General features: G+C 42.4%; 1 protein-coding gene across 1 annotated transcript in view; it reads left to right on the forward strand.

Moving 5' to 3' along the window:
* Nucleotides 1-13,126: 13,126 nt before the first annotated feature.
* LOC129657376 (rho GTPase-activating protein 20-like) overlaps nt 13,127-15,930 on the forward strand; it is a 56,396-nt gene continuing 53,592 nt past the window's right edge. The window contains exons 1-2 of the mRNA XM_055587555.1: nt 13,127-13,135; nt 14,662-14,823. Coding sequence (XP_055443530.1) covers nt 13,127-13,135; nt 14,662-14,823 — 171 coding nt within the window. The remainder of the gene's footprint in view (nt 13,136-14,661; nt 14,824-15,930) is intronic.

Consider the following 15,930-nt stretch of genomic DNA (forward strand, 5'->3'; position numbering starts at 1 on the left):
AGAAGGGGCAGCAGTCAGATTAGTGAGCTGCTGCCCTTACCCAAGAAAAGAGAAGTATATAGAGGCACGTAGGTGGAAACCTCCTGTCTTAAGGGGGCCTGTTCTTGTGCAAGGTTCTTCAGAGTAGTTATCGCTTAAACAGCTGCGGCAAGGAATTCTGGAGGTCAGCCAGAGGCTGGGACTGGCTGGGAGCTGGGCAAAGTCCACCCAGTGTCCATTTTTTTCCTTTGGGTGAGAGAGTACTTGTTTTGCATAGAATGGTGGGGAGTTCCTGGAGGAGATTTTGAACTCCAGGCTATTTTGAGCTGCGTAGCTTTCCTTCAGACTCTGTGTGTAAGAATCTCTGAGAGTCCACCTCATCCTCATATGTCTCCTCATCTCCTCCCTTGAAGTCCACACGAGTCTCAAGACTCCTTCAGCTGAGTCTACTCCCCCTTATGATGCAAAATGTCTCACACGGATTTCATATGCAACTCAAGTGTTTAAGCATAAATTACGCATCCTCTGGCAAAGATGAATCATGTGCTCCTGACAGAATGTGTCAAAAGAGAGCCACAGAGTTTGGACTGTGCTATATCACATTAGTGTATTGAACTGTAAGCATTAACTCTTGTTCACTGTCCACTATCTCTGCAAGCACTACACTAGATGCAGGGAATTTTATCGTATATATGAAGAAATTTATCATACTAGCTACGTGCTAGCTACTACCCCAGACCTTGCGTCTTTCACAGAAAATTTAGGGAGTAGCCATGACTATCATCACCCCCACTTCATAAATGAAAAACAAAAGAGCCTCACCCAAGTATGTGCTATGCCCATAGTCGCAGAGTGGAAGACTGGCATAACAGATTCCACATTTCTTGAAAAACCTGGCTCCAATATCTGTTATTTCTCTAACTCTGCAGACAGCAGAGGACATGAAACTACAGGAAAATGAACTAGAAAGGCTGATGAGAGAGGAATGTCATCGGAGAAGGAGGAGAGGCATATTGAGCCTGATTTTGAGGGGAGGGAATACAGGAAACAGGAATGAACGGGGTGGACAGTCCCTGGAAGGAGAATAAATGAATAGAGCGTGAATATGGCAAAAAGATTTCCACACTTAGGGAAGAGCCTCTGTAATAGGGAATAATGAGAAAGGAGCGGGGAAGGAGGAGAGGGTGAATCTACAAAGGCCTCAAAGCAGAGACGTTTAACACAGTAAATTCACTGAAACGGAAAATCTGATTACACAAGTGTTTAAAATGTTTCAGTGTATGAATGTCAAATCGATTGTTGGGTCGAAAATATATTTAGAGACACTGAAGAAAAAATTTCAAATTGACTTCGGTGCTGTTCTAGAACTGTACCCTCATATACCACAGCTCTGTCAAAACAGGAGAAGCTTGTGCTCTGGGCTTCTAGGCAGGAAACGTCCCACAGTTTTCTTTTCTTTCCTTCCCTATAGGATATGCTTTCCTTTATCAATCAAAAAGGGCCCTTCACACAAGGCATCTTTAGAAAATCAGCCAGTATAAAAACATGCAGAGCCCTAAAGAAGAAACTAAACTGTGGAGACACAGTGAACTTGAAAGATGAACCAATTCTTGTCATAGCGTGGGTCTTAAAGGTAAGGAAAGTTTGAGCATTATCCACACACGGTAAATCCGAAGCTATATGACTGATCCTTCATTATGAGTGCCCAAGAACCCTAATAGGCATAAGAGAGGAAGGATCTGAAAAGTGAAAAACACTTCACAAAGCCAAAACTGAAGGAAGGTACCTCAAATGTTATAAGCCCCATACATTAGATATTTTCCTTTTTCATTGCACATCTTGACTCCGGAACACTCCATGCAAAGGAATAACAATATATTTCAAAATACCCACTTACACATTGAGTGTTTACCAAAACAAGCTTCCTGCTTTGGATGACTTCCTCATCACCTTCCTAATGAAGGCTACATTTCCAAAAGAAAATTCCTATTAAGCTTTTGGAAACAGTTAACAGAAGTAACTTGCCAGGTGGCTCAGACACTAAAGAATCCACCTTCAATGCAGGCAACCTGGGTTCCATCCCTGGGTTGCAAGGATCCCCTGGAACAGGGACTGGCATACGACTCCAGTATTGTTGCCTGGAGAATCCCATGGACAGTGGAGTCTTGCAGGCTATTGTCCATGAGGTGGCACAGAATTTGACACGGCTGAAGCAACTTAGCATGGATGCAGGACAGATGTTTACTCACTACGGTAAACTCATGTGTTTAGTGTGTGTGTGAGTGTGTGTGTGTGTGTCTGTGTGTGTTAGTCTCCTAGTCGCAGCCGACTCTCTGTGATCCCATTGACTGTAGCCCAGCAGACTCCTCTGTCCATGGAATCCTCCAGGCAAGAATACTAGAGTGGTTTGCCATGCCCTTCTCCAGGGGATCTTCCTGCCAGGGATCGAACCTGCATCTCTTGCATCTCCTGCATTGGCAGGCAGGTTTTTTACCACTAGCACCACCTGGGAAGCCCATTTGGCTTACAATGGATCAAAAAACACTTAGTGAGGCCACCAAAATCTCTGATCACTTCATCATCCTTCCTTCCCCTGTGTCTCAATGCCTTTTACTTGAAAATTACTGTAGGGATGACGCCACCGTTTGTTCCTCCTTTTTCCTCCTTTTATCTCCCTTACTGTCTTTAATGGGCTTTGTTGACACTTGTAAGTTTAACCCACCACCCAAGCTTACAGTTACATGGTAACCAGTTTTACTACGTGCCTAATCTTATACATCTTATTTTTAAAGTGAGTGCAAAAATCAAAATCTGTTTGGAATTTTGCAAAACTCAATAGATTTATACAAAAAATAGACTGAGATTGAAATGATACAGCTAAATCACAAGTGTGTAGTTAAATTTCTACCAGGGCGATAATACAACAGAAAGAAAAAAATTAATCAATCCATCTTGGTACTTGTTAGCAGCTATGAACAAAAATATTTTGATGTAGTAATAACTACAGACAGGTTATTAAAATTATCTTAGAAACCAAATAACATATGGTGTTTCCTTGTCCCCTACTAATGTTCGATTGTATGATAATAGCCACAGTGCAGATATGATTTAGAGTTGACCCCTACTACACTTGACCCATACTAATACACACTAGGTATGCAAATAGCAAGTAGAGTGCCACCCTCTCAAAGGTGCACACTTGGAACAGATTTGACTTTTGAGCAAGTGTTACTAGGCTCTTGTCTGTTTCCATGCTATAAGCACAGACTAGTAAGAGGGTGGCTACTTATGGGTACAGGTCTTTGACAGTCCCACACTTTTCTCTTCCTAAAGTTGATTGATCTTGGTGGGGAATCAAACCTTGCAACTTTGGCCTTGAGAATACCATATGTCAAAGCAACCATGGAGTTGGTCTAAATCAGAAAGGAATATATAGTCAGAACCACATTGAGTTTTTCAATAAACTGTCTATAAACAGTGGTCCAATAGCAAATACCCATGGCATATTCTGCATGAGTCATGTCCTGGCTTAGCCATACTCAGTCTCACCAATCGATTCTACAGCACAGGGTTCAGGAGAGAGGAGACACACTCCAAGTGCATGTAGTTTGGCACACAAAGCATAGGCCCTGCTGCACACTCCCAGACTCCCAGAAGTCAAAGCCAGATGACATAGTTGAATGGCATCACCAACTCCATGGACATGAATTTGAACAAGACCCAGGTGTTGGTGATGGACAGGAAAGCCTGGTGTGCAGTCCATGGGGTCGCAAAGAGTAGGACAGGACTGAAGGGCTGAACTGAAATGGAGTGCTTCCTCCTTCCAAATGTACTGCGGACACTCCATAAGAAGCCTAGTGAAACCCTGATGACCATCATTGGGTACTGTATACCAATTACAAGAAAAAGTATGCGAGGACTGAGACTTTGTACATTATCTTCATACTCGATCCTCTGTACTCAAGAGAGTGCCTGACACAAACAGCAGCTCAATAAGTCCTGAAACAAGTGAACACTAACAGGATTATAATCATGATAGTTGCCTTAGAAACACTGCCTAAAGAAGATACTATTAAGAGAAGTCAGGCTGTATATTAAGACCAGTGGAAGCAAGTTGTGCCTTTGAAACTGGCAAGGCAATGCAATCATTTCCCCTCAGTCTCGCACAACAGGTTACAACTTCATCTATTTTAATAGGCCCCATTCTAAGATATTAAGACTTGGTCATCAGGATAGTTTCCAGGCCTCCTCTTCGGAAGCTGACATTTGCATATTCTATCCCACAGGTGTCAAGTTGCAATGTATCTAAATTTTCAGTTTCTTCTTTGGGTGGATATATTCCATTCAAAGAGTTGTAAGGGTAACATGTAGTTTACCATTGGGGCTTTTGATTTATTCCTAACACCTGCTGCTTATAAGTCTGTAGAACTGAATTTTTATATGGTTTTTTTTTTTTAAGAGAAAGATTGAAGCTATTTCAATACTAGCTTTTTCCCAAACAGCACACATACTTCAGGTTTTCTCTTAATATTTGTATAAGTGCATGTAGGGGTGTAATTTTGTTTGTTTTATTTCAGAATTCTCTTTCTTGAATCACGAGCAAGCATGTGTCTGAAGTAAACAAACAAAATGGGCATGTGCGTTTCTTTTCAAGAAACTAATAGGATTTAGGATGAGTTATCACCAGACCTTGCCAGTTTGTACTAATGTGTTAACATGTACACAAAGAGTAAGTTCCAGGCGATAGAAGGAGCTTTAGCTTCATTCTCACTGCAGCCCAGACTCTGCTTTTATGCTTCTAATTTTAGTTGGGGAAAATCCATCCAGTACTTCTGGGTGTGCAAGGCTGTGGAGAATGACAGCCAAGCTCTGTGGGAATCAGTCTGCGTGGCTGTGAAGGAATTGTGGACTCAACTGAATTTTTCCACTAAATATTTTCTTTGCAATTTCTCCATTGAATTTATCCTAAGAATAATATATACTTTTTGATCTATATAAGGATTTTCTTCGAAATATCCAAGGAAGCATATTTACAACCAGTCTCTATGATAAATGGCTTGATGTTATTGATCAAGGGAACAAGGAGGAGAAAATAACATCGACCCAGAGGTAATGATGCAATAATTACTCAACTCTGAGAAAATACAACCAACAACTCTTAGGAAAATATTAGCTTATAGTTTACAACTGTGTCCTCGAAAATAATGATCAGTATCATGGGGTTTCACTTGATCATGCCCATGGAAGCCAGTTTGAAGAGAGATGCATGCCTTATTGGTGACACTGTAATTGGTGTTTTTCTCCTAATCTTATTAACATGGAATGCTTGACCATTTTACACCTTCTGAATACATGAAACTGTTGGAGATGAAACCCACTGGTCTAAAATGAGATGATAAAGAACCAATCCGCCAGTGGTATGATCTTAAATACAAACACATAACTAACCAGAGTAGGTCTTACCTGGTTCAGGAATTAAATTCAGTGAAACATTTTTGTATGCATTCATGCCTGAAACTGTGAGAATGGACTGTGTACATGGTATAAAAAGAAGTACTTTGTTCTCTGTATTTCCACTTACTAAGCAAAATGACTCGCTTTATTTATAAGTGTTTTTTCTGTCCTTAGGCTTCTAGACCAGCTGCCCAGAGCCAATGTAGTTTTTCTGCGATATCTTTTTGCAGTTTTACACAATATTGAGCAACATTCCTCATCCAATCAGATGACAGCTTATAATTTATCAGTGTGTATAACATCAAGCCTTCTTTGTCTGCCTAATTCTGGCAGCTCAGAAAACCTCACCAAACAGGTAACGAGAGCTCTCATTTTTATGCCTTGCAGAGCAGAGTCCCCATCTTGAACCTGAAGTCTGTAGTAGTAACTCTGATGAACCAGTTTTTAAAGTGCACATTTTAATTACACTGCCTTGGGGTGGCAGAGTCCTACTCTGGTTGGGCATGGGAAGGTGTATTATAACTGAGAACAGTTGACTCACTTCCCCTTTGCCATCCAAGAGATTAAACGATAGAGAGGTAAGAGTAGGATGATATGATAGAAAAGAACCTGGCTTTGGAATCAGAGAGCCAAGGTTCAACTCTCAGCCTAATCTCTGAGGGTGTGCAAGCCTCCAAACTATGATTTCATCATTACCCAATGATGACAACACCCAATACATCTGGTCACTGTCGGCACATCTTGGCGGCCTGGGCAATATGAGCACCTGAGGCTCCACACATAACTGGCCGCACTCTGCCAGCTGTGGCTCATTCAGGAAAACACTTGGCTGCTATTGTGTCTCAGCCTGAGGATGAGGAAGCTAGTAAAATATTTCAGAACATCCTAACAGAGCCACAACATGCCTAATAAGATCACAGCTCTTCTCCAAGCTCCCCCGGACAGCAAGTGTGAGGCAAGGGAATGTGCTAAGACAGACAGACATGTTTTCTCTCCAGATGCTTTCTTTGCTCCCAAACACCCCGGCCCACACAGAAACCTCTGCTACCCAAGTTTCAGACATTTCTTCACTGAAATGAAATTCACAATTGGTGTTGTATTCGATACTTTATAAATTTTAATAATAGGAGATATATAAAATCTATCTCAATAAAACTAGAAAAAATTTTATTAAAAATAAATAAAACTGAATAAGAGAATATACATTTTTGTCCCAAATATCCTATGCAGGCTACTTAAAAATCATCCTAGTTTTAAGCATGTTAACCATCATTACAAAATTTTAGCTATTAAACCAGGCTACATAGTATATACCTTTAGCCCACTGACTCAAAGAATTTTAAAATTTGAGGCCAAACTACTGTTCAAAGTATCAGTTATGTCTTAGAAAAAGCTGATGTATATATAATATATTTATATATTTTTTAGTCAAGTCTGAATTTTTCTAAGATTTCTTTGCATTTTTAGTTAGAGCCAAGATTCATGCATGAAATGTGATTTACTATTACACCATATGTACAGTAATACCCAGTTTTTTGCCCCTTTGTGTTACAGATTTCTTTCATACAATTTCTCATTGAAAACTGTCTCAAGATATTTGGAGAAGATATCACTTCTCTCTTTGGAGAGACCTCAGTGAGTTCTGATAACAGTGATATCACTGATATTACCGATAACAGTGAGAAGGTTGCAGGTACGTGAATAATGTAACTGGCTTTGATGCCAAAGACAGCAAGGCTGCCAGGGGTCAATGGGAGATCCTAGAGCCCAAAGCACATTCTAAGGGCAGTAATTTCCATCTGCTCCAAGACATGGGAAGTTTCCCACTTGTGAGAGCAAAGCAAGGTTAAGACTGTTCTGATTACAAAAGCAACTAGTACAGCTTTAGGAGACATCACGATTCATTGAGTTCAGTTCAGTTGCTCAGACGTGTCCGACTCTTTGGGACCCCAAGGACTACAGTGACCCCAAGTCCTTGGGGTCGAGGACTGCAGCGCACCAGGCCTCCCTGTCCATCACCAACTCCCAGAGCTTACTCAAACTCATGTCCTTTGAATTGGTGATGCCATCCAACCATCTCATGCTCTCTCATCCCCTTCTCCTCCTGCCTTCAATCTTTCCCAGCATCAGGGTCTTTTCCAATGAGCCAGTTCTTTACATCAGGTGACCAAAGCACTGGAGTTTCAGCTTCAGCATCAGTTCCATAGCTGTATTTGGGGTGGCCTTTCTGTATTCCGGCAGCTTGTGGGTCTTCTTTATTGTGGAGGTTCCTCACTGTGGGTGGGGTTGTGTGAGTGGCTTGTCAAGGTTTCCTGCTTAGGGAAGCTTGCGTCCCTGTTCTGGTGGGTTTAGCTGGACTTCTCTCCGGAGTGCAATGAAGTGTCCAGTAGGGAGTTTTGAGATGTCTACGGGTTTGGTGTGAATTTGGGCAGCCTGTATATTGATGCTCAGGGCTATGTTCCTGCGTTGTTGGCGACTTTGCGTTGTATGTCTTGCTCTGGAACTTGTTGGCTCTTGGGTGGTGCTTGGTTTCAGTGTAGATATGGAGGCTTTTGGATGAGCTCTTATCCACTAATGTTCCCTGGAGTCAGGAGTTCTCTGTTGTTCTCAGGTTTTGAACCTAAGCCTCCTGTCTCTGGTTTTCAGTCTTATTCTTAGAGTAGCCTCAAGACTTCTCTATCTGTACAGCACCGATGATAAAACATCTAGATTAATGATGAAAAGCTTCTCCACAGTGAGAGACACCCAGAGAGGTTCACCAAGCTAGATGGAGAAGAGAATAGGAGGAGGGAAATAGAGTTGCCCAGGGGAAGAAGAGGGGGAATCTAAAGGGGAGAGAGCAAGCTAGCCAGTAATCAATTCCCTATGTGCTCTCCACAATCTGGACCCCTCAGAGAGGCTCATGCAATTACACAGAGAAGAGAAGGAAGAAGTAGACAGAGGTGACCAGGACAAGAAAAGAGGGAATCAAAAGGAGAGAGACAAATCCAGCCTGTAATCAGTTCCCAAAGTGTTCTCCATAGCCTGGAATACACAAAGAGATTCACAGATAGGGTAGGGAAGAAAAGAGTGAGGGAGGACATAGAGGTGTCCTGGTGGAGAAAAAAGAGAGTCAAAAGGGGGAGAGAGCAATCAAGGCAGTGGTCAAACTCCCAAGTAAAAATGGGTAGTGAAGATTGGGTTCTTAAACGTACAAAATTGATAACAAATACCAAAAAGCAAATATTACAAGTCTACAGTAAAGGTTAGAGTATCCCAAATACACTACTAAAAAAAAAAATCACAAAAATTGATAAAATATATATATGTGAAGTTTGCATTAAAAATTCGGTCTTTTTTTTGGAAAGGTAATAGTAGGTTATACAAATTAAAATTAAAGAACTAATAGACGACTTAAAAATTTAAAAAAATTTTGTTTAATCATAATAGTAAAAATATATCTAGGAATTTCTCTGGAGTTGTTGTGAACAGTGCGGTGTTAGTTCAGTTTCAGATAGTTCCATATCCAGCTCATACTTCTCAAGATCTCTAGGCCACTTCCCATGTAGTCAGTGCTAACTACAAGGGTTTAATCTGTTGCACCTGTCTTTTCCAGAGCGGATCCCTCTGTTTATTTTAAATTCTTCTGTTTGCTGGTCTTTTCAGGGTCTAATTTCCGCCCTGACTCATGGGGGCGAAGGTGGTCACTTATTTAGGCTCACTTATTCAGTGGTGCTGTGGGGACGGAGGAGCACTGCAAACAAATATCCCTGGCGTGTGCTCACAGCGTCCTGGCCGTACTAGGTTAGACCCCGCTCACGGTGTGTGTGCTTTCCCAGTCTACGCGGCTCAGACTCCAGGTTGCTCTGTGTGCAACTGTCTGAGGCGGGCCCTGGGTTGCGTGCGCTTCCCAGGTCTAAGCCGTTCAGGTTCAGGTTCTCAGGTACTCCACAAAGGCACAGACTCAGTCGGACCTGCGTTTTGTGCCCTTCCCAGGTCCGAGCAGCTCAGGCGACCAGGTGCTTAGCCAGCACAGTGCCCCCCAAGTGTGGTGTGTCTTATCACCTCCCCCATCCCAGCCGCTCGATTTGCTGGGTGGCAGCAGGCCTGCCCGTCTCAGGTGGGCCGTGTGTCTCTTCTGGGGAGCTGATCTCTGGCTGCGACCGTCCCAGCGGATGTCAACCGCCCAGAATCCCAACAAGTCTTGGTTAGCAAATGGGAGCCTACTTGCAGTTTTGTAGAGGATGCCTCTCTGGGGCTGAGATTGCCCCTTTCAGGCTCTGGCTGCCCCCACCTGCCTCCCTGTCTCTGGTAGGAGATGAGTCAGTGCACAGCCAGCTAGCTCTGCTTGGTGTTCTCTCAGTCCTCTGCTCTGTGAGTGGGCCAGGAAGTGCCTTAGATTAGGGCTTTTCACAGGATAGTTTTTTTTTCTCTCTAGCTATCCCACAATTTGGGTTGCTATCTCACATTAGCTCCCTCAGATTGCCCTCAGGGCACTCAGGCCTGGTCCTTACCCTAAGCAATGCAGCCCGCACCTCCCTGTTCAGGCCCCCCGCTTGCTGGTGGAAATTGTGAGTGTCTGGACGAGTTCCCTGCTGGAAGTTGATGTTAGGCATGTAATCTATGGAGTTTCTTTCTTTCTTTCTTTTTCCTCCCCGTTATGTTACTCTCTGAGATTCCAAAACTCCACACTGACCTGCCAGTGAGAGTGTTTCCCGGTGTTTTGAAACTTCTCCTCTTTTAAGACTCCCGTCCCAGGACAGATCTCTGTCCCTACCTCATTTGTCTCTCTTTTTCTCTTGTATATTTTGTCCTACCTCCTTTCAAAGACAATGGGCTGCCTTTCTGGGTACCTGATGTCCTCTGCCAGCATTCAGAAGTTGTTTTGTGGAATTTGCTCAGCATTCAAAGTTCTTTCGATGAATTTGTGGGCAGAAAGTGGTCTTTCTGTTCCATTCCTCCGCCACTTTAGGACTGCCCCTGAGACTTGAACTCTGGATTCTACCTCCACAGCAAGCTCTCGTTCCATTCTGCTTCAGACCTAGGTTGCAAATGGAACTGGACTGAATGTTTATATGTCTGTTTGTTTTTAAGTCTCTCCTCTTGCAATTATCCCTGCTACCATTCCAGTATTGTCCCATTGACATTTCTTTCTCTGAATAAAATGTCTTACTAATTTAGCAAGTACTGGGGCCAGAATAGTATTTCTACTTAAAGTATTTGTATTCTTATAATTGTTAGTCTATACCCACAAAGTTACAAAATTTCATTTTTTAACATTCAAACCCTACTATGAGCATGAGGAAAAACACTAACCTAAATCTTTCCAGGACTCTTTAAGAAAGATGAGGTTGTAAAGTTAACCTGATTAACAGTCCCTGGCAACCCACTCCAGTATTATTATCCAGCAAGTCCCACGGACAGGAGCCTAACAGGCTATAGTCCATGGGGTCGCAAGAGTTGGACACGACTGAACAACTGAGCACCATACTTTTCGTGGCTATAGTATATAGTTTTATTGGTCACAGAGCCCACAAGAACTCTAACACCAACCAATGTACATTACGAAAGGGCCATCTAGGCCTGAAAATAAAAGCGTAGGCCTTAATGTCTATTTTGCTTTCCATCTATGCTTATAGGCTAGCTGGCTATGTAGCTTTGTACCAACTGATAGAGCTTTCTTCCTAAGAGTATTCTTAATTAAAACTGAACAATGAATGAATACATTTGAAATACATGAATACCTGTGGGTACTGTAGAAATAAAAGAATCAGGTTAAGAGTAGGGAAACCAGGGTGCATAAAGCAACTCAACCCATATAAACCTGTATCTTTTTAACATTTGTACATATTAATTAGGAGAATCTCTTCCTGAATTTAAGAATGCATTTGCTTTCTTCATTCTCTCCTTTGAAAATGATGGTGGTATGAATGTCAGGGCAGGAAGAGCCTAAGGCAAAGTGATGGCATTCCTTGAGGAATGCACACCTTCTGGAGGCTGCACAATCAAATGGAGAATGGGGGTGGGGTCTGCTTAGGGGGAGCTGACTGATGTCTAAGCTGCCTTAGGCCTTCTGAAGGAGGGAAATTACCTTTATTAAGGCTGCTATGTGCCATGTCTTGTGCTGGGAAGTACATTATGTTATGTAGTCCAGTGAGGTGTAAGTAGCATCATTTATGTTACATTTGAGCAAACTGATGCTCAAAGCGTTTTAGGTAACTCATTCAATTAAGGGGCAGAATATGAGCCTTCTGGTTCTCTCACCCAGCTCCACAAGTGGTTCACTCACTTGAATGGACATGGTGACGCACTCACTATGTCTCCAAAAGACAAGTGGATGGGCATTTTAAAAGATTTGGTTAAATTCTTCTGTTTATTTTTCTAAAACTGGGCTCCTCTAATTGACTTCTGTAGCTGGTTATTTAAGCAGGTTATTTAAGGAAATATTAAGCAGGTTTATTGAGCAAATATCAGGAAAATATTCATAGCTCGGCACGAGACACTTTGAACTCAATTTTTCATTGCTGATCACTCTTTTTTGAAAAGCATTCCTTTGACTGGGGCTGTTGGTAGTTAAAACTCATCTTTGGGTTAGCTTAGTAAGGTGTCACACACACACAAAAATGGCCCCCTGTAATCTTACCACATTGTCTGCAATTAATGACTACTTCTCAAGGACCCTGAGGGCAGGAAGTCATCCTTGGAGCTGACTGAGGTGTGTGGCCTCCCAGAGGAGAGGTCCAGAGGCTGACTGATAAGCACTGTCAGGCAGGATGTCTCGTGAAAGGCAATTCTTTTCAAGGGAGAAAATTGGGCATGACTGGGTACTCAGAAAGCCAAACAGGTAACTGAACAGAGGAAGGAAATTTACTACAATGCTTCTTGATTTGAATATTAAATAATTTTGGCCTTTCAAATGAGATCTGAAACCAGAATCCACTGATAACACTTCACATTAGGAAACCTGTATAACTATAGGTTAAGTGCATCATGACACAGGGCAAAGGGAATAGAGAACACTGTCTGGGGGAATACTGTTACAGGGAGAATCAACCCTGAGTCTGATCACGCCTCTAGGTTTAACTACTGCTTTGCAGAATATGGGGAAGAAGAACATGTTAACACCACAAGGATGCAATTAGCCTGCTTCAGAATGAGGGGAATTTTATATGACAAACGGCTCAGTTTCTCTCTTTCAGCCTCTGCCATGAACATGCTGCTGACTGTAAGTGGTGGAAATCAGGCTAAATAAGCTAAACTACTACTAGTGAAAATCTCTCTTCTACATTAGTTTCAGACAAGAAGACAGTTAGGAAGAGTTCTCTCAAAAACTGGGACTCTGGCTGTTTCCCCATGACCTGCGAGGACAACCAACACCCATCTCTACCATCCACAAAGCCAAAACAGCTCTTTGGAGCTCGTCTTGAGGATGTATGTGATAATGACACCCTGCCCACCCCAATTCTGGTAGGTCTTATTTTGGTTTCTGTAACCTTCCTGAGAAGGGGAGTTCTTAGAGATCAAGTGTTCTCTTCCAAATCTACTCCCAAATGAAGAACTCTGGCTTTGTCCGATAAGATTCACAACATTACTTCAAAGAATAAGATCTGATTTAGGTACTGCAGAGTCAGAAGGCAACTACAAGATGAAAAGATACTCTCATCCATTCCGCTGATTTCAACAAAGACCATCTATACAGCTCAGAGCAGTTAACATGGACTCTGTAAGTTAAAGTAGTTAGAGAAGGTGAGGTTGAGAAAAAGAATAACAGCAGTTCTTGACAGATCACCTTTATGAGGCGAGAAGGAGCAGCAGTCAGATTAGTGAGCTGCTGCCCTTACCCAAGTAATGAGGAAGTATATAGAGGCACGTATGTGGAAAGATCCTGTCTTAAGGGGGCCTGTTCTTCTGCAAGGTTGTTCAGAGTAGTTATCTCTTAAAGAGCTGCGGCAAAGAATTCTGGAGATCAGCCACAGGCTGGGACCGGCTGGGAGATGGGCAAAATCCACCCTATGTCCATTTTTCCTTTGGGTGAGAGAGTACTTGTTTTGCATAGAATGGTGGGGAGGTCCTGGAGGCGAGTTTGAACTCCAGGCTATTTTGAGCCGTGTAGCTTTCCTTCGGACTCTGTGTGTAAGAATCTCTGAGAGTCCACCTCATCCTCATATGTCTCCTCGTCTCCTCCCTTGAGGCCCACACAAGTGTCAAGTCTTCTTCAGCTGAGTCTACTCCCTCTTATAATGCAAAATTTCTCACACGGATGTGATATGTAACCCAGGTGTTTAAGTATAAAGTACGCATCCTCTGGCAAAGATGAATCATTTGCTCCTGACAGAATGTGTCAAAAGAGAGTCACAGAGTTTGGACTGTGTTATATCAAATTAGTGTATTGAACTGTAAGCATTAACTCTTGTTCACTGTCCACTATCTCTGCAAGCACTACACTAGATGCAGGGAATTTTATAGTATATATGAAGACATGTATCATACTAGCTACATGCCAGCTACTACCCCAGACCTTGCGTCTTTTACAGAAAATTTAGGTGGTAGCCATGAGTATCAACACCCCCACTTCATAAATGAAAAACAAAAGAGCCTCACCCAAGTATGTGCTATGCCCAAAGTCACACAGTGGATGACTGGCATAACAGATTCCACATTCCTTGAAAAACCTGGCTCCAATATCTGTTATCTCTCTTAACTATGCAGACTGTGAGGACATGAAAATAAGGAAAAGGAACTAGAAAAGCTGATGAGAAAGGAATGTCATCGGAAAGGAGTAGAGGTGTATTGAGCTTGATATTGAGGGGAGGGAATACAGGAAACAGGAATGAATGTGCTGGACAGTCCCAGGAAGGGCAATAAACAAATGGAGCATGAATATGGCAAAAAGATTTCAACACTTAGCAAAGAGCATCTATAATAGGGAATAATGAGAAAGGAGTGGTGAAGGAGGAGAGGGTGAATCTACAAAGGCCTCAAAGCAGAGACGTTTAACACAGTAAATTCACTGAAACAGAAAATCTGATTACACAAGTGTTTAAAATGTTTCAGTGTATGAATGTCAAATCGATTGTTGGGTTGAAGATATATTTAGAGACACTGAAGAAAAAATTTCAAATTGACTTCTGTGCTGTTCTAGAACTGTACCCTCATATACCACAGCTCTGTCAAAACAGGAGCAAGCTTGTGCTCTGGGCTTCTAGGCATGAAACGTCCCACAGTTTTCTTTTCTTTCCTTCCCTATAGGATATGCTTTCCTTTATCAATCAAAAAGGGCCATTCACAGAAGGTATCTTCAGAAATTCAGCCAGTATAAAATCATGCACAGCCCTACAGAAGAAACTAAACTGTGGAGACTTAGTCAACTTGAATGATGAACCAATTCTTGTGATAGGGTCGGTCTTAAAGGTAAGGAAAGTTTGAGCATTATCCACACACGGTAAATCTGAAGCTATATGACTGGCCCTTCAGTATGAATGCCCAAGAACCCTAATAGGCATAAGAGAGGAAGGATCTGAAAAGTGAAAAACACTTCACAAAGCCAAAACTGAAGGAAGGTACCTCAAATGTTATAAGCTCTATACATTAGATATTTTCCTTTTTCATTGCACATCTTGACTCCTGAACACTCCATGAAAAAGAATAATAATACATTTCAAAATACACACTTACACATTGAGTGTTTACCAAAACAAGCTTCCTGCTTTGGATGACTTCCTCATCACCTTCCTAATGAAGGCCACATTTCCAAAAGAAAATTCATATTAAGCTTTTGGAAACAGTTAACAGAAGCAACTTCCCAGGTGGCTCAGACAGTAAAGGATACGCCTTCAATGCAGGAAACCTGGGTTCCATCCCTGGGTTGCAAGGATCCCCTGGAACAGGGACTGGCATACGACTCCAGTATTCTTGCCTCGAGAATTCCATGGAGAGTGGAGTCTGGCAGGCTATAGTCCATGAGGTGGCACAGAATTGGACACGGCTGAAACAACTTAGAATGGATGCAGGACAGATGTTTAGTCTCTATGGTAAACTCGTGTGTTTAGTGTGTGTGTGTGTGTGCGTGTGAGTGTGTGTCTGTGTCTGTGTGTGTTAGTCACCTAGTCGCAGCCGACTCTCTGTGATCCCATTGACTGTAGCCCAGCAGACTCCTCTGTCCATGGAATCCTCCAGGCAAGAATACTAGAGTGGGTTGCCATGCCCTTCTCCAGGGGATCTTCCTGCCAGGGATCGAACCTGCATCTCTTGCATCTCCTGCATTGGCAGGCAGGTTTTTTACCACTAGCACCACCTGGGAAGCCCATTTGGCTTACAATGGATCAAAAAACGCTTAGTGAGGCCACCAAAATCTCTGATCACTTCATCATCCTTCCTTCCCCTGTGTCTCAATGCCTTTTACTTGAAAATTACTGTAGGGATGACGCCACCATTTGTTCCCCCTTTTTCCTCCTTTTATCTCCCTTACTGCCTTTAATGGGCTTTGTTAACACTTGTAAGTTTAACCCACCACACAAG

Source organism: Bubalus kerabau, chromosome 7 (assembly GCF_029407905.1).
Source record: "Bubalus kerabau isolate K-KA32 ecotype Philippines breed swamp buffalo chromosome 7, PCC_UOA_SB_1v2, whole genome shotgun sequence".
Taxonomy (NCBI): Eukaryota; Metazoa; Chordata; class Mammalia; order Artiodactyla; family Bovidae; genus Bubalus; species Bubalus kerabau.